Source organism: Peromyscus maniculatus, chromosome 14 (genome assembly GCF_049852395.1).
Source record: "Peromyscus maniculatus bairdii isolate BWxNUB_F1_BW_parent chromosome 14, HU_Pman_BW_mat_3.1, whole genome shotgun sequence".
In the NCBI taxonomy this organism is placed as follows: Eukaryota; Metazoa; Chordata; class Mammalia; order Rodentia; family Cricetidae; genus Peromyscus; species Peromyscus maniculatus.
In genome coordinates this window covers 53,933,201-53,957,860 of record NC_134865.1, presented here as the reverse complement: position 1 = coordinate 53,957,860, position 24,660 = coordinate 53,933,201, and the positions used below count along the sequence as shown (strand labels likewise).

Sequence of the window (24,660 nt, the reverse complement as noted above, 5' to 3'; positions counted from 1 at the left end):
ACACTCAGAATAAAATGAAAATGAAAACACTGTGCATGAAACTCAAGGTATACAATGGAAAGTGTTCCCTTAAGGACAATTTATAGCATTAAATGATTAAAAGAGCATTAATGAGATAATGTTAATTTTTTAAAATTGGGGGAAAGCCACATGAAGTAGAAAGAAAGAACAGGATTAAGAGCAGAAATAAATGAAAGCGAAAAGACACACTAGAATTCATTAAGGTAAGAGTTGATTTTTAAAGAAAAGCAATCAAATTGGATAAATCTTTGGTGATTTTATTCATGAAAAAAGATAAAACAAACATTACTAACAATGCGGCCCACATGTAGATAAGGCTCAGATTAAAATGGCAATAAGAAACCAGGATCAATTGATTGTATTATTAATAAAATCTAGGGAGTTTTATGGAAGGGGGTTGTTGATGCAGTATCTCACTATGAGGCCCTGGCTGACCTGGAACTCACTCTGTAGAGCAAGCAGACTGAACTTGAAGTAATCTTCCTGCCTCTGTCTCACAAGTGCTGGGATTACAACTATGAGTCACCACACCTGGTTGTAACTTCTTTCAAATGCTAGAGATGCAGCCTAGGGTCTTGTGCATGCTAGGGAAGCACCTACCACTGGGCTACATGCCCCTCCTTGATAGTCTTACTTAGGAAACTGCCTAATCCTTTACTCATAGGTCCATAAGGAGGGTTCATCATCAGGTTTGCATGTTATTGCTACTCCTCTCTGCAACACTCAGAATCAGTTAAGCAACTCAGGACCTCAATCCCAAAGAAGATGATGGTGGTTAGGGGTTTTCTACTGTGATGTGGGCTTCTGATCATCTAGTATGCCACTGTTGGTGCTTCTGGCTGGCTCACGGGTGTCTTTGAAGTTTAGTGCCATCCAACCTCACAGACCCTTAATGAATGCTCTGTAGTGAGAAGAATACTGATGCCCATTAGGCACTGGTGATTCTGTGTCTTCTGACTGAGCTTATCTGTTTGGGACTGTAGGGCTACAGCTCTTAGTGGTTGGATTATTTTACAGTTACAGCTACTTCCCCCAGGTGAACAGCTGTTTTCAGAAGTGCTGTCCTCTATGTCATGCTGTATATGAGTGATGTATTTTCTTGTAACGTCTAAACACCCAGGCCCTCTTGATACTTGGTCTCTCCCTGGACCACTGGAGCCTCTCTCAGAGATTCCAGAATGACTCTTTAGAGGTGTTGCCTCTGCAGCTCTGAGGGTGTTTTCTACCTTCATTTATATTATGAAACATCTGAAGTTCCTCCTCAGAAGAGGAGAAGACATCTCATACAGACTTCATACTTTCTAGACCACTTTCTCAAGGATATCATATGGAACACAGCCATGCATTTTTCTTTTTATTGAGAACATTAGCATAAAGGGAGCTTTCGTTGTGTGTCCTGCATTGTTCTCTAGTCAGGAGAGCTCTTCCTTCCTTCCTTCCTTCCTCCCTCCCTCCCTCCCTCCCTCCCTCCCTCCCTCCCTCCCTCCCTCCCTCTTTCTTTCTTTCTTTCTTTCTTTCTTTCTTTCTTTCTTTCTTTCTTTCTTTCTTTCTTTCTTTCTTTCTTTCTTTCTTTCTTTCTTTCTTTCTTTCCTTCTTAACATTTTATTGATTCCTTGTGGCGTTCACACCATGCATCTTGAGCCTTCCCATCTCTCCCTCCCCTCACATCCACCCTCTTCCCCTAAACACCCCTCCCCCAGTAGAATGAAGTAAAATTTAAAAGAAAAAAGAAAAATCTTGCTGTAGAAGCTGTAGTGTGACACAGTGAGTCACACAGTATATATGTTAGTCCATATATCTTCACTTGCAAGTGCTCATTGCAGTAAGTCATTGGTCTGGTTTGAGGCCTCTGAATCCCATTACACTATTGATACTGGGCCCTCACTGGGACTCCTCTTGGATGTTCTGTTGCCCTATGTCGTCGAGATCCTGCAGCTTTGGATCTGCAGGACCGGCCCCTTCACATGCTCCAGCAGATCATGGATGTTGGGGTGGCCAACTCATAGCCCTGGCTCTGGCAGCCCACCCATTCTCCCTTGTCCTCGCCACCAGGGGGAGCTCTCCAGCACTGCCCTGGCTAGTTCACCCCGTGCAGCAAGCAGCAAGGGGCGGGGCAGTTCTTCTGCTTTCATGCCCCCAGGGTCGGCTCACCCACAGCTACATCACTAGGGCCAGTTCCACTGTGTTGCAGGGGTCACTGTCCTGAGTGCTGCAGCTGGTGAGGGGCAGGGCCAGCTCTCCCACCTGCCACAGGCAGTGAGTGGTGGGGTTAGGGGAGGGTAATCTCTCCATAAGGCAGATAAGGGGCAGGGCCAGCTCTCCCATGCTCACATTCTCTGGTCACATTAACCCCCATCAACAGGATCAGCTCTACTGTGCTGGCTCAGGGAGGTGCAGGGCCTGTTGTCCTGAGTGCTACAACCAGTGAGGGCAGGGCCAGCCCTTCCTCTCATGACCCAGGGGCCAGATCTCCCACGTGCCAAAGGCAGCAAGGGGTGAGGAACAAGGGGAACCATCTTCCCCTCGCAGACACCGCCCCATGACAGATCAATAGTGGGGCCAGCTCTCCCCTGCTTTCCCCCTTGGGGCTGACTCACTTTTAATCCCTCTCCCCCACCAGGCTATTAAGTCACCACTGCTCTTTAATGCTATCACCTAAATAGTTTTCACCCCTCCCTCCTTCAGTTCAATATTTTTATTAGTGAAGGCATCATTTAGTTTCCAATGATTGCTGGTAGAGATTCCCCAGTTTGAGTCTTAGGAATACTTCCAACTCCATCCTCCTTAAAGCAGCTTTCTCAACCGGAAGTTCAATCACGTTTCTCCTGTGGCCTGCAAAATCCAGGGGACCTCCCCAGTCTGGTTTAACATCCATCTGGTTTACAATGCTTGTGTTCTGTCACAGCCTCTCCTAATCTGCTTCGAAGGACACAAGGAAACAAGATCAGTGAAACAAAACAAAAGCTTGCTGTTTCCTGCTGAAACTGTCTGTATTAAAAAAAAAAAAAACAAAAAAAAAAAACAGCTCAACACGTGCATCCTTCTTTGTGAACATTTATTTTATCCACATCATTTCAAGTATAACATCCTAGTTCAAAAATTGAAGTGAATAAGAAATATGCTTTTGTTACACTGATTTAAAATGTGCTATTCCTTGGTCTATGAGTGAAAAAAATCCCAATTAAATGAGTGGTCCTCCTGCCTTACTAGTTGGTTATGGTTAAATGCTGGAAATGGGAGCTTGGCAGTACTTAGTTTTGAGAATATAGGCTCCTTGTGTCAGGCTTTGGTGCCACGGACTGGCCCATCGGGGTACCACGACCGTAGGGGGACAAGGGCTTGGGTAGTCAGGAAGGCAAGGATTCAGCGAATGACAGACAGACAACACACTCAGAAGTGGTTTGAATCTGCTGCAATTTTACTTCTGCAAATCAATAGTTCATATACAGAAAAGAAAACTATCAAGTCATACAAGGAACAACAAGAGCTTGGCAATAATTCAATTACATCATCTTTTAAAAAACAGCAAGCACACAATTATTAATTGGTGCTAGACATATCCCTTCACCCAAAGAACTTTATGACCCAAAGAGCAGTCTGTGTTTTTTGAACTCAGTACAGTCCGTAGACTTGTGTAGGCTTCTTGCAGCTGTGTCCTTCATTTTTATCTCAGCCGCTTGCTAGTTTATAATTCATTTTTACTTTTCTGGTTCTCATGACCCATTTAGCCAATTTGGATGCTGCCGATCCTCCCTAAGTCTTTCTTTAGTTCTTTTATCAAATATCTCTTTTAATATAAAACTTTTCTACCTGCTGGAATATGGACTCTTGTACTTTTATGCCTGTAAGGGGAAGGAGTTCTGCTGTAGTCCTTACGTTCCTCAACAGAGGGGCCCACCATCTGCCTCCTATGAGATAACGTTTTCTGCCATAAATAACTTTAGTTGGGATTCCTAATGGGTGAGCGTTCATTCCCTAGAAGTACCTGAACTATTATACTTTCTATTATCTAGCAGCTTGGGGTCTTTAACGAATAGCTCATTCTGCTATATCTAAACAAGGTCCATGTCCAGTTTCCCCTTTCCTCCATAGTTCACAACCCAAGCATTCATTAGTTTTGACTGTACTTTATAGATTAATTAGAACATTATCAGAAAAGCAGTTGTACAGAACCCATAGCCCAGGGAGCTCATGATCTGTGAAGCACATCTTCTTCGAGAAGGAGGCATAACACGGGCACTCTGCCAGGGACCTCCAGGGAGCTTAGTTCCGTGGGACACGTATCTCCCGTCCACTATTATTGACATAACTGTTCATGTCACACTGACGACACTGGAGTTGGTGTGGCACTTTAGGGCTCTGTCTTGTTTGCAGGCACCTCCATCATTTTGATTTTTTGTTTGTTGTTTTTGTTTTTTGAGACAGGGTTTCTCTGTGCAGCTTTGGAGCCTTTCCTGGAATTCACTCTGTAGCCCAGGCTGGCCTCGAACTCAGAGATCGCCTAGCTCTGCCTCCCGAGTGCTGGGATTAAATGTGTGTGCCACCACTGCCCGTTTCATTTTGCTTTTATAAAGCCACACTAGACACAGAAAGCCCTTCTGTCGTTTTCTATGCCTTCTCCACACCACAGAATTGTTCCCTACCTGAAGTCTGTCTGTTCCAGACTACCTGGAAGGCAGACACTAGGACAATACTCAGAACATTCCTTTTTCTCAAGCTTGTTAACAATTTACCTCAGAAGCACTTCCTATTTCGAGAAATTTAGTCATAAATTGATTCAGGTTTCCAATTGATTAAGGGTGGTTTTTGTTTGTTTGGTTTTTGGTTTTTGGTTTTTGGAGACAGGCTAAAATATTTATTTATTTTGTATACAGCATGTATGGCTACAAGTCAGAAGAGGGCACCAGATCTCATTACAGATGGTTGTGAGCTACCATGTGGTTGCTGGGAATTGAACTCAGGACCGCTGGAAGAGCAGTCGGTGCTCTTAACCTCTGAGCCATCTCTCCAGTCCTGGTTAAGGTTTTTTTTTTTTTTGGTTTTTCGAGACAGGGTTTCTCTGTGTAGCTTTGCGCCTTTCCTGGAACTCGCTTTGGAGACCAGGCTGGCCTTGAACTCACAGAGATCCGCCTGGCTTTGCCTCCCGAGTGCTGGGATTAAAGGCGTGCACCACCACCGCCCGGCTAGTCCTGGTTAAGGTTTTTAATGGGCTCTGCCAACAGGCAAACCAAAGACTTTTGAATTCTCTGCTAAGTAACAGCTCGTTTGTATACTCATGAGGTATTCTTATTATTTTGAAAATACTGTCTCTCTATGTAATCCAGGCTGGCCCTAAATTTGCTATCCACTTGGCTCTGCCTCCTGGGAGCTGGGATTAGAAGTGAGAGTCTTAGACTCGGTTTAGAGGAGAATTTTAGAGTATCAGTGGTGTGCATGAGGCAGGACTCTGTTCAACCTCTTTACCTGTAAATAGACTTACTTTTTGCACTGTTCGGCCCTGATGCTTGGCCTGCTGTTTTTTTTTTCCCCCCTGACTCTGTCCCTCCAGACTCGGCCAGCTCCAGCTTGGAATCCACTGCGACGTAGCCCTCCTTTCTCCTGCTCCATAGTTTACAGGTCCCGCCCTTCCCCTCCTCCCGGCTTTCTTCGGCGGGTCCCACCTCTTGGACCTCCTGGTCGCCACCCCGTGCCTCGCCTTTTTCCTCTTCTCAGGTGTCCAGCTGCAAAAATTCAACCCGGTTCCCCTACTTTTACCCCTCCCCGCCCGCAAACACTCTATGCCTCCGCCCACCCCTTCCCACCCCCGCGCGCTTCTCCAGAATGCTTTGGCCCTCCTTGCTTCCCGTACGGTCGGCAGCCCGCCGCTTCCGTCGCGGTCGTCATTACCTTCACTGTGCGCCGGAAGGAGGCTCTGCGAGCGCTTTTAGAATTATGGCGGCCGTGGACATCCGAGGTAATGTATGTTACGCTCACCCCCAGATTGTGGTCGGTTAGGGGTTTATAGCTCGCCGAGGTCAGCCTCACACCCCTTTTGTGAGGTCTCTCTCAAGCTCTTTTGAGTGGCTTCCGGACAACCGAAGGCTCTAGTTTGACGAAAAGTTGTAGAGTTTTCCCGTGTTCTGACGGGTCTCTTGAAACGAGTCGAAACGGAAGAGTTAGAAGCAGTTTTTTCCTTTTCTACCACGATGCTGGGGCGTTATATCGAGGTGAGGGGATGGCTTTGGGGAAGAGAGAAGTAGAATAAAATAAGGACTGGTCCTAGCGTACCGGACAGAAATGCCTAAGTCTTCGTATTAATGTTTTAATTTTTAGTCTGTAATACCTTTCATTTGTCATTCAGTAGTTACCTTCGGCAGGCTCTACTGGTGTTGTCATTTTCGTTGAATCAGAGAATAAATAAATGGAGATGCAACCTCTTCATTGCTCCCTGGTCTCGGGTAGCATGTTTGTTTGGATATGTTCCAGTTTTTTTTTTTTTCTTGACAATTTTTTACATGCATATAATGCATTTTGATCATATATACCGCCCATTACCCTCTCTTATCTTACACACTCCCGGTGAACCCTTTATTCCCAACAAGTTCACCAACTACTTCCATGGTGTGTGTGTGTGTTGAGTTTAATTAATTAGGGTTACTTGAATGAACATGTTTCATGTATTTTTTAAAGTGTTTGAGATATCTTTTGCTATCTTAGGTGAAGTGAGGTTCCAGGTAGCTTATGTATAGTTACTTAAGTATCGGTTGTCAGTATTTCTGGATCACATTTGTACCCGCTTGTCTTCCATTGTGAGGAGTTTCAAGTTTCTAAGTTCATCAGTTGAAGATTGCTGAGTGCTACCCTGGCAGCTGTTCACCTTGCTGTCTTGCTAATAAGTAAAAAGAAAAATTTAGTCCACAATACCATATTTGATTAGTTAGCATTTTCAGTGTTTTACTTATTATTTAGATTTGTTAGCATCATTGTAATGTGTTTGATATTTAGAGGAATGGCAGAAAAGCTGGCACAGCCAGAAATGGAGTGAGAAGATGTGGGACAATAATTTAGAGAAGTCTTGTAGGCTAGGGTAAGGTTTATTTCCTCAGTAAGAGAGCCACTGCAGAGTTTTGATCAATGGAGATGGCGTGTTCTGACTGTCTTTCTTTTAATTTATATATTTATGTATTATATCATTTTTGCTGCTGAGAATAGTGTAGCGGGGCAAGGAAAGAATTTGAAAAACCAGGAGGACTTTTCTGGAATGAATGGAAATTGCAGATAGCTTGGAAAAGGGTGATAACTACGTTAGTGAGAAGTGGTTGAATCTGCCTGATTTGGTAGTAGTTCTGTTTATGAAGTTGTGACCAGAGGTTACCTTGAAGTGGGACAAATACATTTTTTTTTCAGCCAGAGACTATATATACTTTTCATTCCAGTTAAGTATTTTGTAGATGAATGCCCTTGAATACATGAGGCTGTTTAAATTTATTGATTAAGATGTGTGATTAATAGAGTAAATCATACTTGCCTTGGCTTTCAGTCATGAATTGTAAGCATTTGATGAGTAATTTCCTGACAAATAAAAACTCACAACTTAATGGGAGCACATTTCTGTGTTTTTGGTTATGATATGAGAATTAGTAATAACAGTATATTAAAATTGCCATGAGAGCAGAGAAAAGACCACCATTACCATTGTCACAGTTAACATTTATTGGATTGCAAGTTTACCGAGCATTTAACACACATAATGTTGTATATGTAAATAAAGATCTTATCTACCTACCTTTAGTTAATAGATATGGGCATGAAATGATTATGCCTGGTAAATGATATAAAGATAAGGTATAAGAAACATTTTTAAGGGAAAAAAGTCAATTTCCTAAAATAGCTAAAAGGAATGCATGTTTCACAGTAAATAAGATTGTTAGTAGGACTAGAGAATTTAAATCTTAGTCGTGGTTTCCCTTTTTTGGGGGGGTGGATTAAAGGCGTGTGCCCCCACTGCCTGGCCGTGGTTTCCCTTTGTTGCTTTTTATTAGAAAAGATATCTTTTTCTGAAAACATTATTTCTTGATTTTTAATATTTTGACTATGACCACACACACACACACACACACACACACACACACACACACACACACACACACACAGAGGGGGCAGGGGAGAGAGATAGAGATAGATATGGTTGGTTGTAGCATGAATCTTAAAGAGTCTTATTAATAAAATCAAACCTGAGCCAGGTATTGGGGTGAATGGTGGAAGATCAGAGAAGCAGAACAAACCACAGCTACCTTACCTCGCCAGTTCCTCAGCTGATCCTGTTTCCTTAGACTGGAAACCTCTGAGTCCTCATCCAGAATGAATCTCAGCTGAAGTGTTGCTCAAAACCTAAAAGCTTAACCAGGCCAAAAGCTTCTAGTTTCTGGTCTTCATGCCTTATAAACCTTTTTGCTTTCTGCCATCACTTCCTGGGATTGAAGGCTCACTTTCTGGGATTAAAGGTGTGAGTCACCTGCCTGGCTGTTTCCACTGTGGCCTTGAACTCACAGAGATCCAAAGGAATTTCTGCCTCTGGAATGCTAGGATTAAAGGCGTGAGTGCCGGGCTGGAGGGATGGCTCAGAGGTTAAGAGCACTAACTACTCCTCCAGGGGTCCTGAGTTCAATTCCCAGCAACCATATGGTGGCTCATAACCACCTGTAATGAGATCTGGTGCCCTCTTCTGCCCTGCAGTCATGTATTCTGGATACATAATAAATAAATAAATCTTTAAAAAAAAAAGGCGTGAGTGCCACCATTTTCTGTACCTAGTGGCTATTCTGTTCTCTGACCCCAGATAAGTTTATTAGTGTGCACAATATTTTGGGGAACACAATACCACCACAGTTGGTATTATTTTTAACATATTTCATCTGTTTGTCTCCTTTATTTTAGATCACATAAAGCACAATTTATTATTTTTTTTATATGTAACAACTTTTTTACATTTGATTCATTTTGCTGGAAATTACTTGTTACCTTGAGTTAGATTTGACTTTTTTCCCCCCCTTTTTCAAGACAAGGTTTCTCTGAATTTTTGGAGCCTATCCTGGATCTTGCTCTGTAGACCTGGATGGCCTCAAACTCAAAGAGGTCTGCTGCCTATGCCTCCCAAGTGCTGGGATTAAAGGCGTGTGCCACCAATGCCCAGCAAGATTTGACTTCTTCAGAGATGCCCAAAGTAGCTGTATAGAAGAGGTGAAACTTTTCAACCAGTATTATATTGGCATTATAATTTTTATAACTTAACTCTAGTAGTGTTTAGTAGGCACTGATATGAAACATCATCATCATAGTCAGCGCGCAATGAAACTCATTAGTTATAGAAAACTAATTTACCATATTTTTTGAGACAGGATCACATGTAGTCCAAGCTGGCCTCAATCTCTTGATCCTCCTGTCTCAACCTCCCAGGGTGCTATGGGCCTGTAGGTCTTGATCACTGTTCCTGGCCCTACCATGTCTTTTTAAAAATTAAGATTTAATTTTACTCTGAATCTGAAACATGGCTATAAAAAGGGGATTTTACTTACCATTTGCCCCATAACTTTTGTATCATTGTTCTCTTATCTATAGTAGAGGCTCCCTAATATTCTTTGCCTGCCAATGGTAGGATCTTTAAAATGGTGGTTGTGGGTGTGTTTGGAAATTTTTGAATCAGTGTCAGCATTAAAAACTTTGGATTTTGCCGGCGGTGGTGGCGCACGCCTTTAATCCCAGCACTCGGGAGGCAGAGGCAGGCGGATCTCTGTGAGTTTGAGGCCAGCCTGGTCTCCAAAGCGAGTTCCAGGAAAGGTGCAAAGCTACACAGAGAAACCCTGTTTCGAAAAAACCAAAAAAAAAAAAAAAAACTTTGGATTTCAGCCGGGTGGTGGCGGCAGTGGCGCATGTCTTTGATCCCAGCACTTGGTAGGCAGAGGCAGGCGGATCTCTGTGAGTTTGAGGCCTGTAGCTGGAAGTCTTCTCTCCAGGTTCCCCAAGCCCCGCAGTCCCACAATCCACTTATAAAATAATCACTCAGACGCTTATATCACTTATAAACTGTATGGCCGTGGCAGGCTTCTTGCTAACTGTTCTTTTATCTTAAATTAACCCATTTCTATAAATCTATACCTTGCCACGTGGCTGGTGGCTTACCAGAGTTTCTACATGCTGCTTCTCCTGGCGGTGGCTGCAGTGTCTCTCCCCCCAGCCTTCCGCTTCCCAGAATTCTCCTCTCTCCTTGTCCCACCTACTTCCTGCCTCGTCACTGGCCACCAGTGTTTTATTTATATAGAACAATATCCACAGCACTTCCCCTTTCTTCTTTTTTTTAAAAAGGAAGGTTTTAACTTTAACATGGTAAAATTACATATAACAAAACAATTATCGAGCAAGAATTATAGTTACAATATTAAAGAAGATGTCCTATCTATCTTATATTTGTGAGTTTAAGGTTTTATATCTAACTTATCTTTTATCATAACTGAGGAAATTACAACTATCTAGTTTTCAACCACATCAAAGACCTGAGAAGGAACATAATGGTACCTGAGAAATGGTAGATGGATGCAAGCAACTTTCGGGAATCTTGCAAAAATAGACCAAGACAGCTGGCAGCCTGGACAGTCACCTAATGTTTCTCAGCATTGTTGGTGCATTCAGATTGGCTACAGGCCTAGAATATCTGACAGACCATTTTCAGAAGCAGGAATTTTGAGAGACCATCTTACCCTGTCTTGGCAGAGTACAGTGGTCACTTTCCTTGTGTCCCGCTTGTCCAGAAAGGACAGCATTGCATTTGTACTGTCAGCCATCAAGGCAAGGGCAGTTCTTTGCCCAGTAGGCCATTTTGTGCCAAAAAGACAAACTTCCAAATGGAAATGTCTTAGAAGCCCAACATTCTCTCGGGATCAATTGGTGCAGCCAGGAGCAATTGTGTCTCACATCAACAGAATTTTAAGTTATTTAAATGCCATATTCTCTAGGTCTATGAAGTGTTTGAAGATTACCTATCTATCTGAAATATATCTATGTATACCTAGAAAACTTAACTAACATGGCTACAGATATGATTATCATAGATGACTAATTATTAATCTATTTTTTAATTATCCATTACAATTTTAAATGAGTTACATAAACATAATACCTCAAACAAGAATAGAAATATATATATACACAGTATAACAATATTAACTTCAAGTTTGTATCAATAAACTAAAATCCATACCAATGTAAAACATTTTAAACATAAACTAAAATCTATACCAATGTAAAACATTTTAAACAAGTTGTTCTTTAAAAGTAGGTTCATTAATCTACCCTTTTATCTTATCATCTCCATATCCTATATATCCATATCATATCCCCTTTTCTTTTTTAGAAAGAGATCACATTTATAATCAACCTGTTTTAAATAAAAATATTGGTTTTTCTCTGTCCCGCACCAGAGGGCTCTTCTGATTTGGGACACAAGAATCTCTTAACCATTTTTTTTTAAAGCAATATGTCTGGGTTTAGAGGGGGAGTGAGCCAATTCCACCTCTAAAGCCAGCTTGGTATATTTGGGAATTTGGGCGTAGCATCTCTTACTACTTCCTGCTGGAGGGGGGCGCTGTATCTTATGGGGACGCAAAGAAAACTTTAGGCCTATGGGGTAGTCCGTGAGGCTGTATTGTGTGAACCAGTTGCCTTGAAACCGCTCTGGATGCTGGATCATCTGGGCCATGGTGTCATCGGAGACTTTTCAGGGGGTCTTGGCTGTTGAAACCTGATGTATCTTAATCTGGAACAAATCCATAGCCTCTGGCTTTCTGTGGAAGCAAAAGCAGAACCTCTTTTCCAAAGCAACATATCCTTAAATCCAAATTTTGAAGTCAAGGTACCTTTAAAATATACATTTTGGCATAACTCAACAGCTTTTGTAATCAAATGTTTTTCTTCAGTTACAAATATCAAAGACAACATAATCCAGATTCTCTGTGTGGTAGCCATCGTTACGTGGCTTATTTTTTATATTACCTTGAGCCTTGAGCCTATTGCTTTAAACTGTACCATTCTAAGACTGAAATAGCATTGTGGCTGCTGGCTCCACCCACTTTAGCTGCCCAACATGGCAGTGGTACATTTTCAGCCAGCTCTGGGAGTCATCAAGTCTCAGAAATAGTGGGTCTAAGCTTTCATCAAAGCAGCGTGTAGCCCAGAAACCTCTTTTTTTTTTTTTTTTTTTTTTTTTTTTTTTAATAATAGTAAAGACTAAATCTACCACACAGCTTAATGTGCCGCTGGCAGATGCCTCATTCCCGCCATACTGCCGGTCAGACGCACACGCCAGGAACCCGCCAGTGTTCAAACCCGCGTTTTGCGCCGTCTAGCTGCTCATATGAGACAAGAAGCAGGAACCTGGTTTTGGCTCTGTTTAGAATTGGTTATTAAATATTCTCAGGTTTAAGGTGGAAGCTCGAGCCGTTGGGCGCCATTTGTAGCTGGAAGTCTTCTCTCCAGGTTCCCCAAGCCCCGCAGTCCCACAATCCACTTATAAAATAATCACTCAGACGCTTATATCACTTATAAACTGTATGGCCGTGGCAGGCTTCTTGCTAACTGTTCTTTTATCTTAAATTAACCCATTTCTATAAATCTATACCTTGCCACGTGGCTGGTGGCTTACCAGAGTCTCTACATGCTGCTTCTCCTGGCGGTGGCTGCAGTGTCTCTCCCCCCAGCCTTCCGCTTCCCAGAATTCTCCTCTCTCCTTGTCCCACCTACTTCCTGCCTCGTCACTGGCCACCAGTGTTTTATTTATATAGAACAATATCCACAGCAGAGGCCAGCCTGGTCTACAGAGTAAGATCCAGGATAGGCACCAAAACTACACAGAGAAAACCTGTCTCAAAAAAACAAAAAACAAAAAACAAACAAACAAAAAAAAACAAACAAACAAAAAACCCCAAAACTTCGGATTTCTAGTCTTTAAAAAGATCTTTCTAGCCGGCGTTGGTGGCGCACGCCTTTAATCCCAGCACTCGGGAGGCAGAGCCAGGCGGATCTCTGTGAGTTTGAGGCCAGCCTGGGCTACCAAGTGAGCTCCAGGAAAGGCGCAAAGCTACACAGAGAAACCCTGTCTCGAAAAACAAAAACAAACAAAAAAAAAAAAAAAAAAAAAAGATCTTTCTAGATTTCAAATCTTAATACTTCTTTACCCAATCAAACTATTCAAAATAGAGAAACAATGTATTTTATCTTTTGTACCTTTGTGTATGAGTTCTCTCTGCTGGGAACCAGTTTACCCTCTTCTTCATGGCGAGTCTCTCCTTTAACAGTGCAAACCTACCTCTTGCCTGTGAAATATAATTTCCATTTTCTCTGTGAGCTGCTTTGTTACTCCACTTATGCTTCTATAATTAATTTACCCCTAACTTTACTGTAGTCCTTACTGTGTTCCTTTTTCATAGTCCTCTCTTCTGTTAGACTGTTAACAGTACATAGGGCTGGGCTGGCTGAGAGATGGCTCAGTTGTTAAATATTAGGCTCACAGCCAAAATATGAGTGCATAGGGCAGAATCTATATAATTAATTCACAGCATGTAGTAGGTATTCATTGGATTGTTTATTGTTTTTAATTCTTTTATTTCTTTCCTATAGATAATCTGCTGGGAATCTCTTGGGTTGACAGCTCTTGGATCCCCATTTTGAACAGTGGTAGTGTCCTGGATTACTTTTCAGAAAGAAGCAACCCTTTTTATGATAGGACGTGTAATAATGAAGTGGTCAAGATGCAGAGGCTAACATTAGAGCACTTGAAGTAAGTTGTTTTAAGAAGGTAGCACCTTTGCTAACTCGAGATTTTGCAATGATTGGTCATTTTGCCTGTGTATGGTAATTAGTGACAGATACAGTTGAATCTTTGAAGGAAACCCCTGAGCTTTGGGCTGAGGAGATGGCTCACTGGTTTTATAAAATTTAGTTTCTATATTTTAAATAGCTTTTGCTATGAGGTAATTTTAGCTGTTAAAGGTAACTTACTGTTAAATTCATGAATTTTTATAAATTTGTTTAAAAACCACATTTTAATCTATGTACCAACTGTCTGGGAAAATAGCTGGTTTTTTTCAATAGCCAACTTTTAACATTAATCATAAGCAATTTTAGTTCCCTTTCTACACTACTGTTGCAATTTATTTGGTAATTTAAGTGTCCTACAAAGTTTTAGGAATCCTTCATAGATCTCTGTATGTTTCCATTTCAGTCAGATGGTTGGAGTTGAATACATCCTTTTACATGCTCAAGAGCCCATTCTTTTCATCATTCGAAAGCAACAGCGGCAGTCCCCTGCTCAAGGTAAAATGTCCAAAACACCACAATTTGTTTACTTCCTGATCTGTATGCTTTCTTTTGTTTTTAAATAAGGGATTTATTTTGGTATACCATTCAGGAACTGGTATGTTATGATTTGTTTTGTTTTGCATCGAGTTCTGTTTCTATAGGTCCCACAAACTACATATATGTCCAGTACTTGTTAGGGGTGTACTCATCAGAGTCAGCATCTATTGTACTCACGGCCAGAATTTGTTATGGCTGCCTAGTAAGGATACACAGCTAGACAAATAACAAGAAAAGCCATTGTAGGAATCAACATCTTATGAGGATCCATACCAAATGTGCCTTCTACTCCAGGAAGCCATTTGAAATTCTAAGCCTAAACCTTTTTTTGAGGACTGGTCACATAGGCATTTTCTGTTCCCTAGAATTAAAGGCTCTCAGTAGGAACCAGTTTTCCACCATATTTACGGTATACATTTTGGTTGGGCAGGCAGGTATAGCTCCCGTAAGAAGTATATCAAAAACCCAGATGGTTCACCTCTTCCTATGAGCACAGTTGTTGAGTTCCCACTGGACCTTGAGCCTCCTGAATAACTTGCATCTCCTCTCAGTCTTTGAGTTAATACTTTTTATTAAATTCATAGAGCACTGAGTATCTTCAAATGACACATTCAACCAAAAATCTTACCTGGGTTTTACTATCAAATGAATATTTTCTTAGGAAACAACATTGAAGAGTAAATGCATCCAGATTTGATTTTGAATCAGAGAGCTAAAGCATATATTTTAGCAATGACTGGCACTTCAAGACACCTTGGGATCAAGCCAAGATTTTGCAGAGTCTCATTGAAGAAGAGATTATTCAAAATAGAAAAGCAGGATGGTATTGCTGAGAGACATCTCTCAAATAGATGCTCTACATAAAGGCACTTGGGGAAATCCTTTTCCCTGGAACCTTTCAATATCAGAAAATCACTTGTCAAAGAAGTTGTTGTTCGAAATTCAAATCTTATTTCAGAATGGAAGGTCTAGAGTCTCTGCAGAGAAAAAGAGAACTGTAGATAATAAGCAAGGCTACTTGAGAACATTCAGGATATAGTAATGACACAAGATGGTATTGGGGCTCAGTAGTAGTTATCTTTGTCCTGAGGGCTCAGCCTTGGGACTCAGGAAAGTATAGTGCATGCATCACATATCTTCTTCACTCTGGTCTCTAAGTGTCTTATGTTCTTCAGTCTTACTTCCCAATTCGGTTGACTGACAGCATTGGCATTGTTTAGTCCATTGAAATGTGCTATATATACCTATACATGTACCTAGTAAGATCTCATTTTAGTAATCTTAAGATACATTGAATTGATTAAACTTGATTCAGATGTGCCTGGTGTTTGAGAAGCCCTGCTTGTGGGTAAGAGTTGGTGTATATTTTCTGTGAAGGGCAGAGAGTAAACTCTTTAGGCTTTGTGGATGGAACTATATGGAACTACTCAACTGTTAACAACCCTAGATAGCATAAATGAACAGTGTGGCTGTTTTCCCATTCTGCCTACTTCTATAGAAATTGCCAGACCTTCCCTTAAAGTTTCATATATTAAAGTGCCAGAGTTTAGTTGTTCATTCTATGAAAAAATCATTTTTTAGCAGTTTGTGTCCAAGATGTGTTCATAAGCATTTTTTCCTGCTGCTTTAGTTATCCCACTGGCTGATTATTATATCATTGCTGGAGTCATCTATCAGGCACCAGACTTGGGATCAGTTATAAACTCCAGAGTGGTATGTGTCTTCACCCACCTACGCATCTACCTGCCTACCTGCTTGCCCTCCCTCCCTCCCTCTCTCTTTCCCCTCCCTCCCCCTCCCTTTCCTTCCCTTTTTATTTCTTTAGACAGTAGCCTTGGACTCATTACGTATCTAAAGATGGCCTTGAACCCCAGTCCTCCTGCCTCCATCTCAAGTCCTGAGATTCCAGATGTGTGCCAGCACACCTAGTTTTTTTTTTTTTTTTTTTTTTTTTTTTATGTTCTTAGAACATTAACGCAAACTTATAATTGAGAGCCCTTGCTCTGAGAATCAAGTAGGAGCTCTCCTGCTTTGTGTAAACTGGTATAAAATGTTAACTGTACTATGGGTCAAGTCCGTGCTAATAGAGTCTGAAGAGTCACAGGCTCCACATCATTAGTAATATACATAAAAGTACTTGGAAAAAGAACTGCATCTGTACTATGTTTTTGTTGCCCTTTTTATTATTCCCTAAACAATACAATACAACAACAATACCTAGCTGTCTGTCTATATAGTACTTATATTGTGTTAGGTCTTATAAGTAATTTAGAGATGATTAAAAGAATATTGGAGAATTCATAGGTTACACAGAAATGCTAATTATTTTATATAAGGGATGTGAGTGTGGAACTCACCCCTTGCAGATACTGGGGGTGAATACAACTCCAGTCGAATGGCAATCTAGATTCTGAAAACAGGAAATTATCTTTGCATATGTGATATTTTATATTTACTTAGGACATTTTAGTTGACCTCATGAGAGATTTAGAATTTGTTGGTTTTTGTTTTGTTTTGCAAGCTTACTGCAGTGCATGGTATTCAGTCAGCTTTTGATGAAGCTATGTCGTACTGTCGATATCATCCTTCCAAAGGGTACTGGTGGCACTTTAAAGATCATGAAGAGCAAGGTAAGTAGAGTGCCTAGGCCCTCCCAGAATGGTTTGATACTCTGAAGTTGCAGCTCGAAGGCTTGTTATGTTACCGAGATAGGTTTTAATTTCTCAGATGATGGCATTACTGCCCCCGTGTTCATGTCATAGGTGCAGTAATAGTAACATCAGAACAGTTGTTAGTTTTGTCTATGAGGTCACATGTCCATAAGCTTTGTAAAGAAGATGTAAACATAAAGATGGAACGTAAGAGGAGAAACATTGGTGATGAATGAGCAAAGATATTTCTTACTTCTGGGGTTGTCTTGGAATTTGGAACCATTCAGCCTTCTAGTCTTCAAAGTCAGGAGATGAGATACTGCTCTTGGTGCCCTTTCTTCACATGGCCAGACTGTGTTCCCTCCCTTTCCCTCCCTCCCTTTCATTTTCATTTTTACCCCCTCCTGTTGTGTTAAGGGTTAAACCCAGGGCCTTAGGCATGCCAGGCAAGCACTTTACTCCCAAGTTATATCCCTAGTTGATTAGGTTGTTTGCTGGCTGTCTTTTGAAACTGTGTGTGTGTGTGTGTGTGTGTGTGTGTGTGTGTGTGTGTGTGTGTAAGTGTGTGATGTGCATATAAGCTTGTGTGCCACAGAATATGTGTGGATGTCAGAGGACACCGCTGGAGTTGGTTTTCTGCATCCACCTTTAATGTGTGTTTGGGGGATTAAACTCAGTTCTCTAGGCTTCCATGGCCACTGCCTTGTCTACTGTACCTCTCTCTGGACCTAGGTCACTTTCTAATTCTTTGATGTTAGCACCTGTCATGATACTAGGTCTTTTAGTTTCCATGGATGCTAATCGATGGCTGTTCTTTTGGCAACTTTTACCAAAAAACCTTGTGGGAGCCCTTTCTCGGGTTCCTTGTGGCTTTACCCAGCAGGTCCACGTCGAGGATGATTAGGACCACGGGCCTGAGTGCAGGTGTCTGAGATGGTCTGCACTTGGCTGTGCTGGGGAAGGAGGTCTTTTGCTCCACCCCTTGGCATCTCTATAAAAACCCTGGGGCAGAGACAGTCAGGGCCCGTTGGAATAGGTTCCAGGCCCTCTCAAGGCTATCCTTTATTTTCTATCTGTTTCTCTCCACAAGATTCTCCGAAATAAATCCTTCTATCTAATATTTCCTGCTGCACACTCAAGAAAACTCTGGGGAGCTGTAGGGTTGGTGGGTAAACGCCCCACAAAACCTATGCCCAGAAATGTGTCTATATCAGTGTATTTTCTTTTTTTGAGAATAATTAAGCATAGGGAAGATGACTTTTATGTAGGATTCAGAGCTGTGTAGTGGCCTTTCAAATAAAGTTACTTTGATTCTTAATATTGGGTGCAGGCAGTAATGTTTGATGTAGGAAAGTGTATCTTAGTGGAGTAAAATTGCCCCGGGGCAATTGTCCTCACCTTATGATATCTAGAGCATGGCCACTTGGAATCCTTTATTTAGAGACAGTCCCTACACCCATTCCCTACCTCTGTTCCCCCTGCCAGAGCAAATGCGAGTGACTTTAGAATTTCTCCTCCATATCCTTTTTTATTCTTGCCTTCATGATCTTGTTTTGTATTTCTTCTCCTCAATACAGTGTTTATCCTTTTTCATAGAGAGAGAGAGAGAATGAGAATGAAAAAATGAATGTGTTTTAGAAAATCTCTCCATATGGAGCCCAGGCTGTCCTTGAGCCATTAATTCTTCTGGCCTCATCCTCCCAAATGCTAAGATCAACAGAGATATGAATCACCATCCCCAGCTAATTTCAGTCTTTTAAGACAGATCTTGTGTAGTCTAGGCAGGTTAACTATAGGTTAACTTGGCTGTATAGCCAAGAATGACCTTGAACTCCTGATTCTCTTGCCTGGTTTAATTACTATCTTTATAACGGAGCATAGTAACTAAAACCTGTCTTTTCTATTTGTCCTTAGTAGATTGTACAGAAAAGGACTATTGAATTGCACTTAAAATACTCAAAAGGAGCGGGGGCTGGGGGTGGGGGGGAAATACTCAAAAGTAATTTCAGGCCTGTAATATAGGTTGTGATTTAGGTAATTATGAAGAATGTTAGTCTTAGAACTGTTTGTCTATCAGTGTTACACACTGAAACTAAAATATCTTTTAAGAGACAGGTATGTCAGCTTTTGAAATGTTAGAATTTAACATCATTTGTAAAGGATAGTTAGGAACTCCTTTTATATATTTGCTGTTTTATTTGAAGAATTGTCTTAGTAAAGATGTTATTAAAATAATGGTTTCAGCATGTTGATTTGGATTTTATATTTTAATAGATAAAGTCAAACCTAAAGCCAAAAGGAAAGAAGAACCAAGTTCTATTTTTCAGAGACAGCGTGTGGATGCTTTACTCGTAGACCTCAGACAAAAATTCCCACCCAAGTTTGTTCAGGTAATGAGAATGTGTTGTGAATTTTGATTCGACACATTTTAATTGGAAAGTCTTTTAGGTATGATTTAGAAATATTGGTTTTCCTTATTAGCTGAAAAATTACCCCTGAATGAGAGGAAAGGTTTAAAAAGGCTGAATGGAGGTAATGAATGAAAGGAATGGATTCAGCATTGCTCTCTGTTCCTTATTGAATCTGTGTGAACACTGAGCTCTGTGTTTGGATGATAGTCTCACCTGTAAGGTTGCTGAAAGCATAGTAGAGTCTAACAAACCTAGAATATGAAGCTCATGCTTTCTGTTCTACCTGTTGCATTCCCAGCCTGATATATAACATATGTCACCTCTTAAATGGTTAGTGGGTTAAGAAAGTGGCAGAGGGCTTGGCATGGTCAAGAGAGGAAGCAGAGGTTCCTTAGAGTTCTCTTCTAACTGTGTTAACGGGTTGTAATGCCACCTAGTGATGTAGAAGTAGTCTAGCAGCAGATCCACCTGCCATTCTACCTGTGAGCTTTTGAAGTGAAGCAGCTGAGAAATGGAGTTCATGGCCATGTTAGTGCTAGTTATTCTGGACCTTTAAAGAAATGTGTACTCTCACAGGCATGTTTATTGTTGTTAGGAAGGATTTGAGGGAATTTTAAAGATAGTTTTAAGTTAATTGAGTTTTTTTTTTTAAAAACACCATAAAATGACTTTAGAACAGGCCTCTTCTTCCCCTGTCTGACTCTAAAATAGTGAGAGATGTTACTATAATGGTTATGTGGTAGTAAAGAGACAAAGGTTGGAACATGAGATGAGAAAGCTAGCTGAGAGAAATTTCATGAACTGTTCTTGAAGGTAGAACAAGGGGAAACATGAGTTAGAGCTGGGTGCTGGGTGCTGGGAAACTGCTCTGGGCTGTTTGCTCTGGGCATAGCCTGAGGGAAGGGCATCTAGATCTGTGCTGTCCAGCACATTAACCACTAGACACACATGACTCTTGAGTATTGCACACACAGCTCACGCAGGCTGAGTTGTGATGTAAGTGTACAATACATACCCAGTCTTAAACTTGTACCAGGTATTGGAGAGATGGCTCAGCGATTGAGGAGTCATTGCTGTTCTTTCAGATGACCCCAGCTTGGTTTCTAACACCCGCATCAGGCGGCCTGTAACTCCAGTTCCATGGGGTCAGATACTGTACATACACACATAAATAAAAATAAATCTTAAAACAAACTTAGGGCTAGAGAGATGGCTCAGCAAAGTTAAGAGTACTGGCTGCTCTTCCAAAGGTTCTGAGTTCGATTCCCAGCAACCACATGGTGGCTCACAATCATCCATAATGAGATCTAGTGTGCTCTTCTGGCCTGCAGGCATGCGTGCAGACAGAACACTGTATACATAATAAATAAATAAACCTTTAAAAACAATCTTAAAATTTCATTCCCCTCACTGTTACTCTATTCCCTCTTCTGTTGTAAAATAAGGAATAATTACTTTAGACATATTTAAATCTTGATATGTTCATGATATATGGCTGTGTTGTGGGATGTCTGAGACTACCCCTGTATTTGCTAATTTGTTAGATATTTATGTGGTTTTACTTGGTAAAGATTTTTTATTATGTGATATAATAAGAATATACAGCCAAGGGTTGGAGAGATGGCTCAGTGGTTAAGAGTACTGACTCCTCTCACAGAGGATCAGTTTGGATTCCGAGCACCCCTATGGCAGGTCACAACTGTCTGTAACTCTAGTTCCAGGGGCTCCAGGGTCCTCTTTTTGATTCTGCAGGCACCAGGTATGCATGTAGTGCAAAGATAAACATTCAGGTAAAACATTCCTATGCATTAAAGAATATATAGTCAGATTCTAGGGGAAAAGAGGCAATAGAGTCTGGAGGGGTCTGTGGTCTGTATGTAGGTTCCCTTGTCCTTTTCCCTTTCTTGTAACAGGTTATATAGAGTATGCTTTTTTTTTTTTTTTTTTAAGATTTATTTATTTATTATGTATACAGAAGAGGGCGCCAGATCTCATTACAGATTGTTGTGAGCCACCATGTGGGTGCTGGGAATTGAACTCAGGACCTCTGGAAGAGCAGCCAGTGCTCTTAACCACTGAGCCATCTCTCCAGCCCTAGAGTATGCATTTTTACCTCAACAATAAAAATACACCAACATATGAATATTTCTGCCTGGGAAATTTATTAGAATTTCGAATTAAGTCTTTTAGAAGTAGTTCATCATATATTGATGCTTCTCTTAAGCACATAACAAAGTCCCACAGTCTCTGAAGGAAAGCAGATCTTTGCTATAAACCGTATTATTTGTGTAGCCTAGGGACAGTGAATCAGTTTTATCAGGTACAGAATAGTGGAAACCTCCTACAATTCAAGTTTATGTATACCAGCCAAGGGCCAATCTTGAAAACAGGCCTCTTTGTTTTTTAATTTTTTTCAGTGTTGTGGGTTGAACCCAAGGCCTTGGAGGAGCTACATCCTCGGCACATCTCCCCCCATTTTCCTAAGGGGGGAAAATTAGTATTAATTTACTGGCAGGGTAGTTCTTGGGGGAGGGGACATGCATATGCCATGATACATGGATGTAGAAGTTATAGGAGACCTTGGAGTAGATTTTCTTCCTTTCTCATGTGGGTCACAGGGGTCAAACTTAGGTCAGGCTTGGTGGTAGGTGCATTTTACTTTACTTAGCCATTTTATTGGCCGTTAATTTTTTTTTTTTTTTTTTTTTTTTTTTTTTTTTTTTTTTTTTTTTTTTTTTTTTTTTGTGACATGGTCTCATTAAATTGCCCAGGCAAATTTAGGTCCTCCGCAAGAGCAATACATTATCTTAAACCACTGAGCCAGCTGGGTTGGAGAGATGGCTCAGCAGTTAAGAGCACTTGTTGCTTTTTAGAGGATCTGGGTTTTATTCCCATCACCCACTTAAACAGCTCACAACCATCTGTAACTCTAGTTCCAAAGGATTTGACCTCCTCTTCTGGCTTCCTTGGGCACCAGTATGTACACCGACATATATGCAGGCAAAATACCCATACATATAAAAATAAATAAATCTTTTTCTTTCTTAGTTCCCATGCCTACCATACTTAAAATCAAAGGGTTTATCCATGGAACTCACTATGTAGACCAGGCTGGCCTCAAATTCACAGAGGTCCACCTGTCTCTGCCTCCCAAGTGCTGGGATTAAATCACTCCTGGCTTCATTCTCCTTTTTATAGTTCATATCCTCTAAGCAGGTAAGTCTCTGAAGGTTTGGTGGTTCTCTTATTTCTTATCATTGGATTCCACATGACTATTCTTTTTATTGTAGCCTTTGTGGGAGGGCGCACAGCTTGTTAGCTGTACAGCATTTTTATGGATGACTTCTGGTTTTAGATTTGTGTCCTTTTTTTTTTTTTTCTGGAATGAAGGGTGTAAAGAGCAGAAAATGACAAGCTTACTTTTTATGGTGCATGAATGGTAATTGTTCTTTATGAAATCATTTTACAATGCAGTTACATAATTATGTCATTTAAGACTATGAAACCCAGAAGAAACATTATTAACTTGACTTTTCCTTTTCCTTCTCCCATGTCCTATTTTTCAAATCCTAGCAAAAGTCTGGAGAAAAGCCTGTCCCAGGTATGATTCATCTGCTATTCTTATTAAACTTGAAGTAAGATTAAGCAGCCTGTTTAATGTCCTAACAGCAATGGCATGTGAGATGAGCTGTGGTTATTTTGTCCTTTTAGGCTGTCCCATTATAGTTTGTCACCCCTAACCTTTGAACACTTTTGAATTGTCAACACTTAGTGTTTTTGTAGTAGTGATACTAGCATTTAAAAGTGGGGTTTAGGTAAGGAGAACAGGCAGAGCAAAGAAGCCACGGTGACTTCATGCTAGGTTTCATCATCGAGAACAGGTGTTGAGCTGCCTGGTAAGTTGCCATAGGATCTTTTTTTGTGGCTTGTTCACACGTGATGTCTTATTTTAATACCATGTGTTTGCCTAACATTATAAATTTTGAGTTAATAAATTTTTAGGTTTATAAATGATTTTTAAAATATGTCTGCCTGGGGAAACAACTAAATATTCAACATCATAAGCAATTAAAAATGAATTTAAAAGCGTAAACCATTGATACTAACCAGTGTTTAAATTTATGTCTTCCTTCTACCTTCATTTGTTTTGACAAAATACCTGCTTTTGATGTCTAGTGGATCAGACAAAGAAAGAGACAGAGCCTCTACCAGAAACTGTGAAATCTGAGGAGAAGGAGAGTGCAAAGAATGTTCAGCAGACTGTGAGCACTAAAGGTCCCCCTGAGAAACGAATGAGACTTCAGTGACTAGTGGACAAGAAAGAAGCCAGCAAGCTCCTTGTCAATCACTATACCTCAGCACCATGGGAGGCTCTGGAGTCTTAAAACACTATCACAGCCCTCTTCTTTGTATGGAATGCACTGGTTCCTTACAAAAGGACATTCTCCCTACCATGATTTCTATGTGAATATTTCTTACGTATCTTTTGTAACCTTGCCTCTACTGGACATGGGCAGGGCACCTAATTCACAGATATGCCAGTATATATCTTTAAAAACAATAAAGTTATTTGTATATATTACTTATCACGCCTTTTCCTTGTCTCTGAGAGGATAAATGTTAATGCAATAACTAAGCATGTCTTGTAGTATTTGGATATTCCTCCATATTACAATAATACTTTTATTGAATAATTGAAAGGTAAAGGAAAACCTTCACTCATTGATATCATCATCCCATGGACTCTTGTCAGTTTGCTTTGTTTTCTTTTTTAAATAACAGTTTTTAAATAATTCTTTGCGCACGTTTTCTTTATCATAATGTCAGTCTGTTGTGAGTACTTGCCAGTGTTTACTAGTGTATGGAATATCATTACCAAGATTTGGAGCTCAGTTTTTTTTAAAATGCTTCCTGTGTTATTTTGGAGGTTTCCCAGTTTGCCGTATTTTAAATAAGGCTGCAGTGACCCATTTGTGTATAGTGCCATATACATGGTCTATAGGGCTGGGTCACTGCAGCCTCCGTATCCTGGGGCTCTTACTCTGTATGGTCAGGTTGTTGTACTCCAATGGTGTGGACTCCGGTTCCTCATTTAAGTACAGAGTGTGAAGGTACTGTGCTCCTCAGGGTCTCTGTCACCAAGGCTGTCACTTAATGTTCTACTGCCAGTTAAGCCACAGAAAGTGTTTTAT

General features: G+C 40.8%; 1 protein-coding gene across 2 annotated transcripts; it reads left to right on the top strand.

Annotated features, from left to right (window-relative positions):
- The first annotated feature begins 5,862 nt into the window (after positions 1-5,862).
- Positions 5,863-24,050, top strand: Med6 (mediator complex subunit 6). 2 transcript variants are annotated; one of them, XM_076550978.1, is made up of 8 exons: positions 5,864-5,974; positions 13,669-13,828; positions 14,273-14,364; positions 16,037-16,119; positions 16,928-17,036; positions 19,332-19,447; positions 23,042-23,069; positions 23,645-24,050. In XM_076550978.1, exons 1-8 carry the CDS (start codon positions 5,953-5,955, stop codon positions 23,773-23,775), a joined length of 741 nt encoding a protein of 246 aa, XP_076407093.1. In that variant the 5' UTR covers positions 5,864-5,952; the 3' UTR covers positions 23,776-24,050. The 2 variants fall into 2 exon arrangements, with proteins under 2 accessions (XP_076407094.1, XP_076407093.1); XM_076550979.1 differs by lacking the exon at positions 19,332-19,447 and having other exon boundaries at positions 5,863-5,974; positions 23,645-23,836.
- The last annotated feature ends 610 nt before the right edge of the window (positions 24,051-24,660 follow it).

Excerpts from the sequence above, each read along its gene's own strand:
- Med6 (XM_076550978.1), top strand. The coding sequence starts at position 5,953 with ATGGCGGCCGTGGACATCCGAG. Across the intron at positions 5,975-13,668 it reads GGCGGCCGTGGACATCCGAG|ATAATCTGCTGGGAATCTCT; the intron begins GTAATGTATGTT and ends TCTTTCCTATAG. Across the intron at positions 19,448-23,041 it reads TCCCACCCAAGTTTGTTCAG|CAAAAGTCTGGAGAAAAGCC; the intron begins GTAATGAGAATG and ends TTCAAATCCTAG.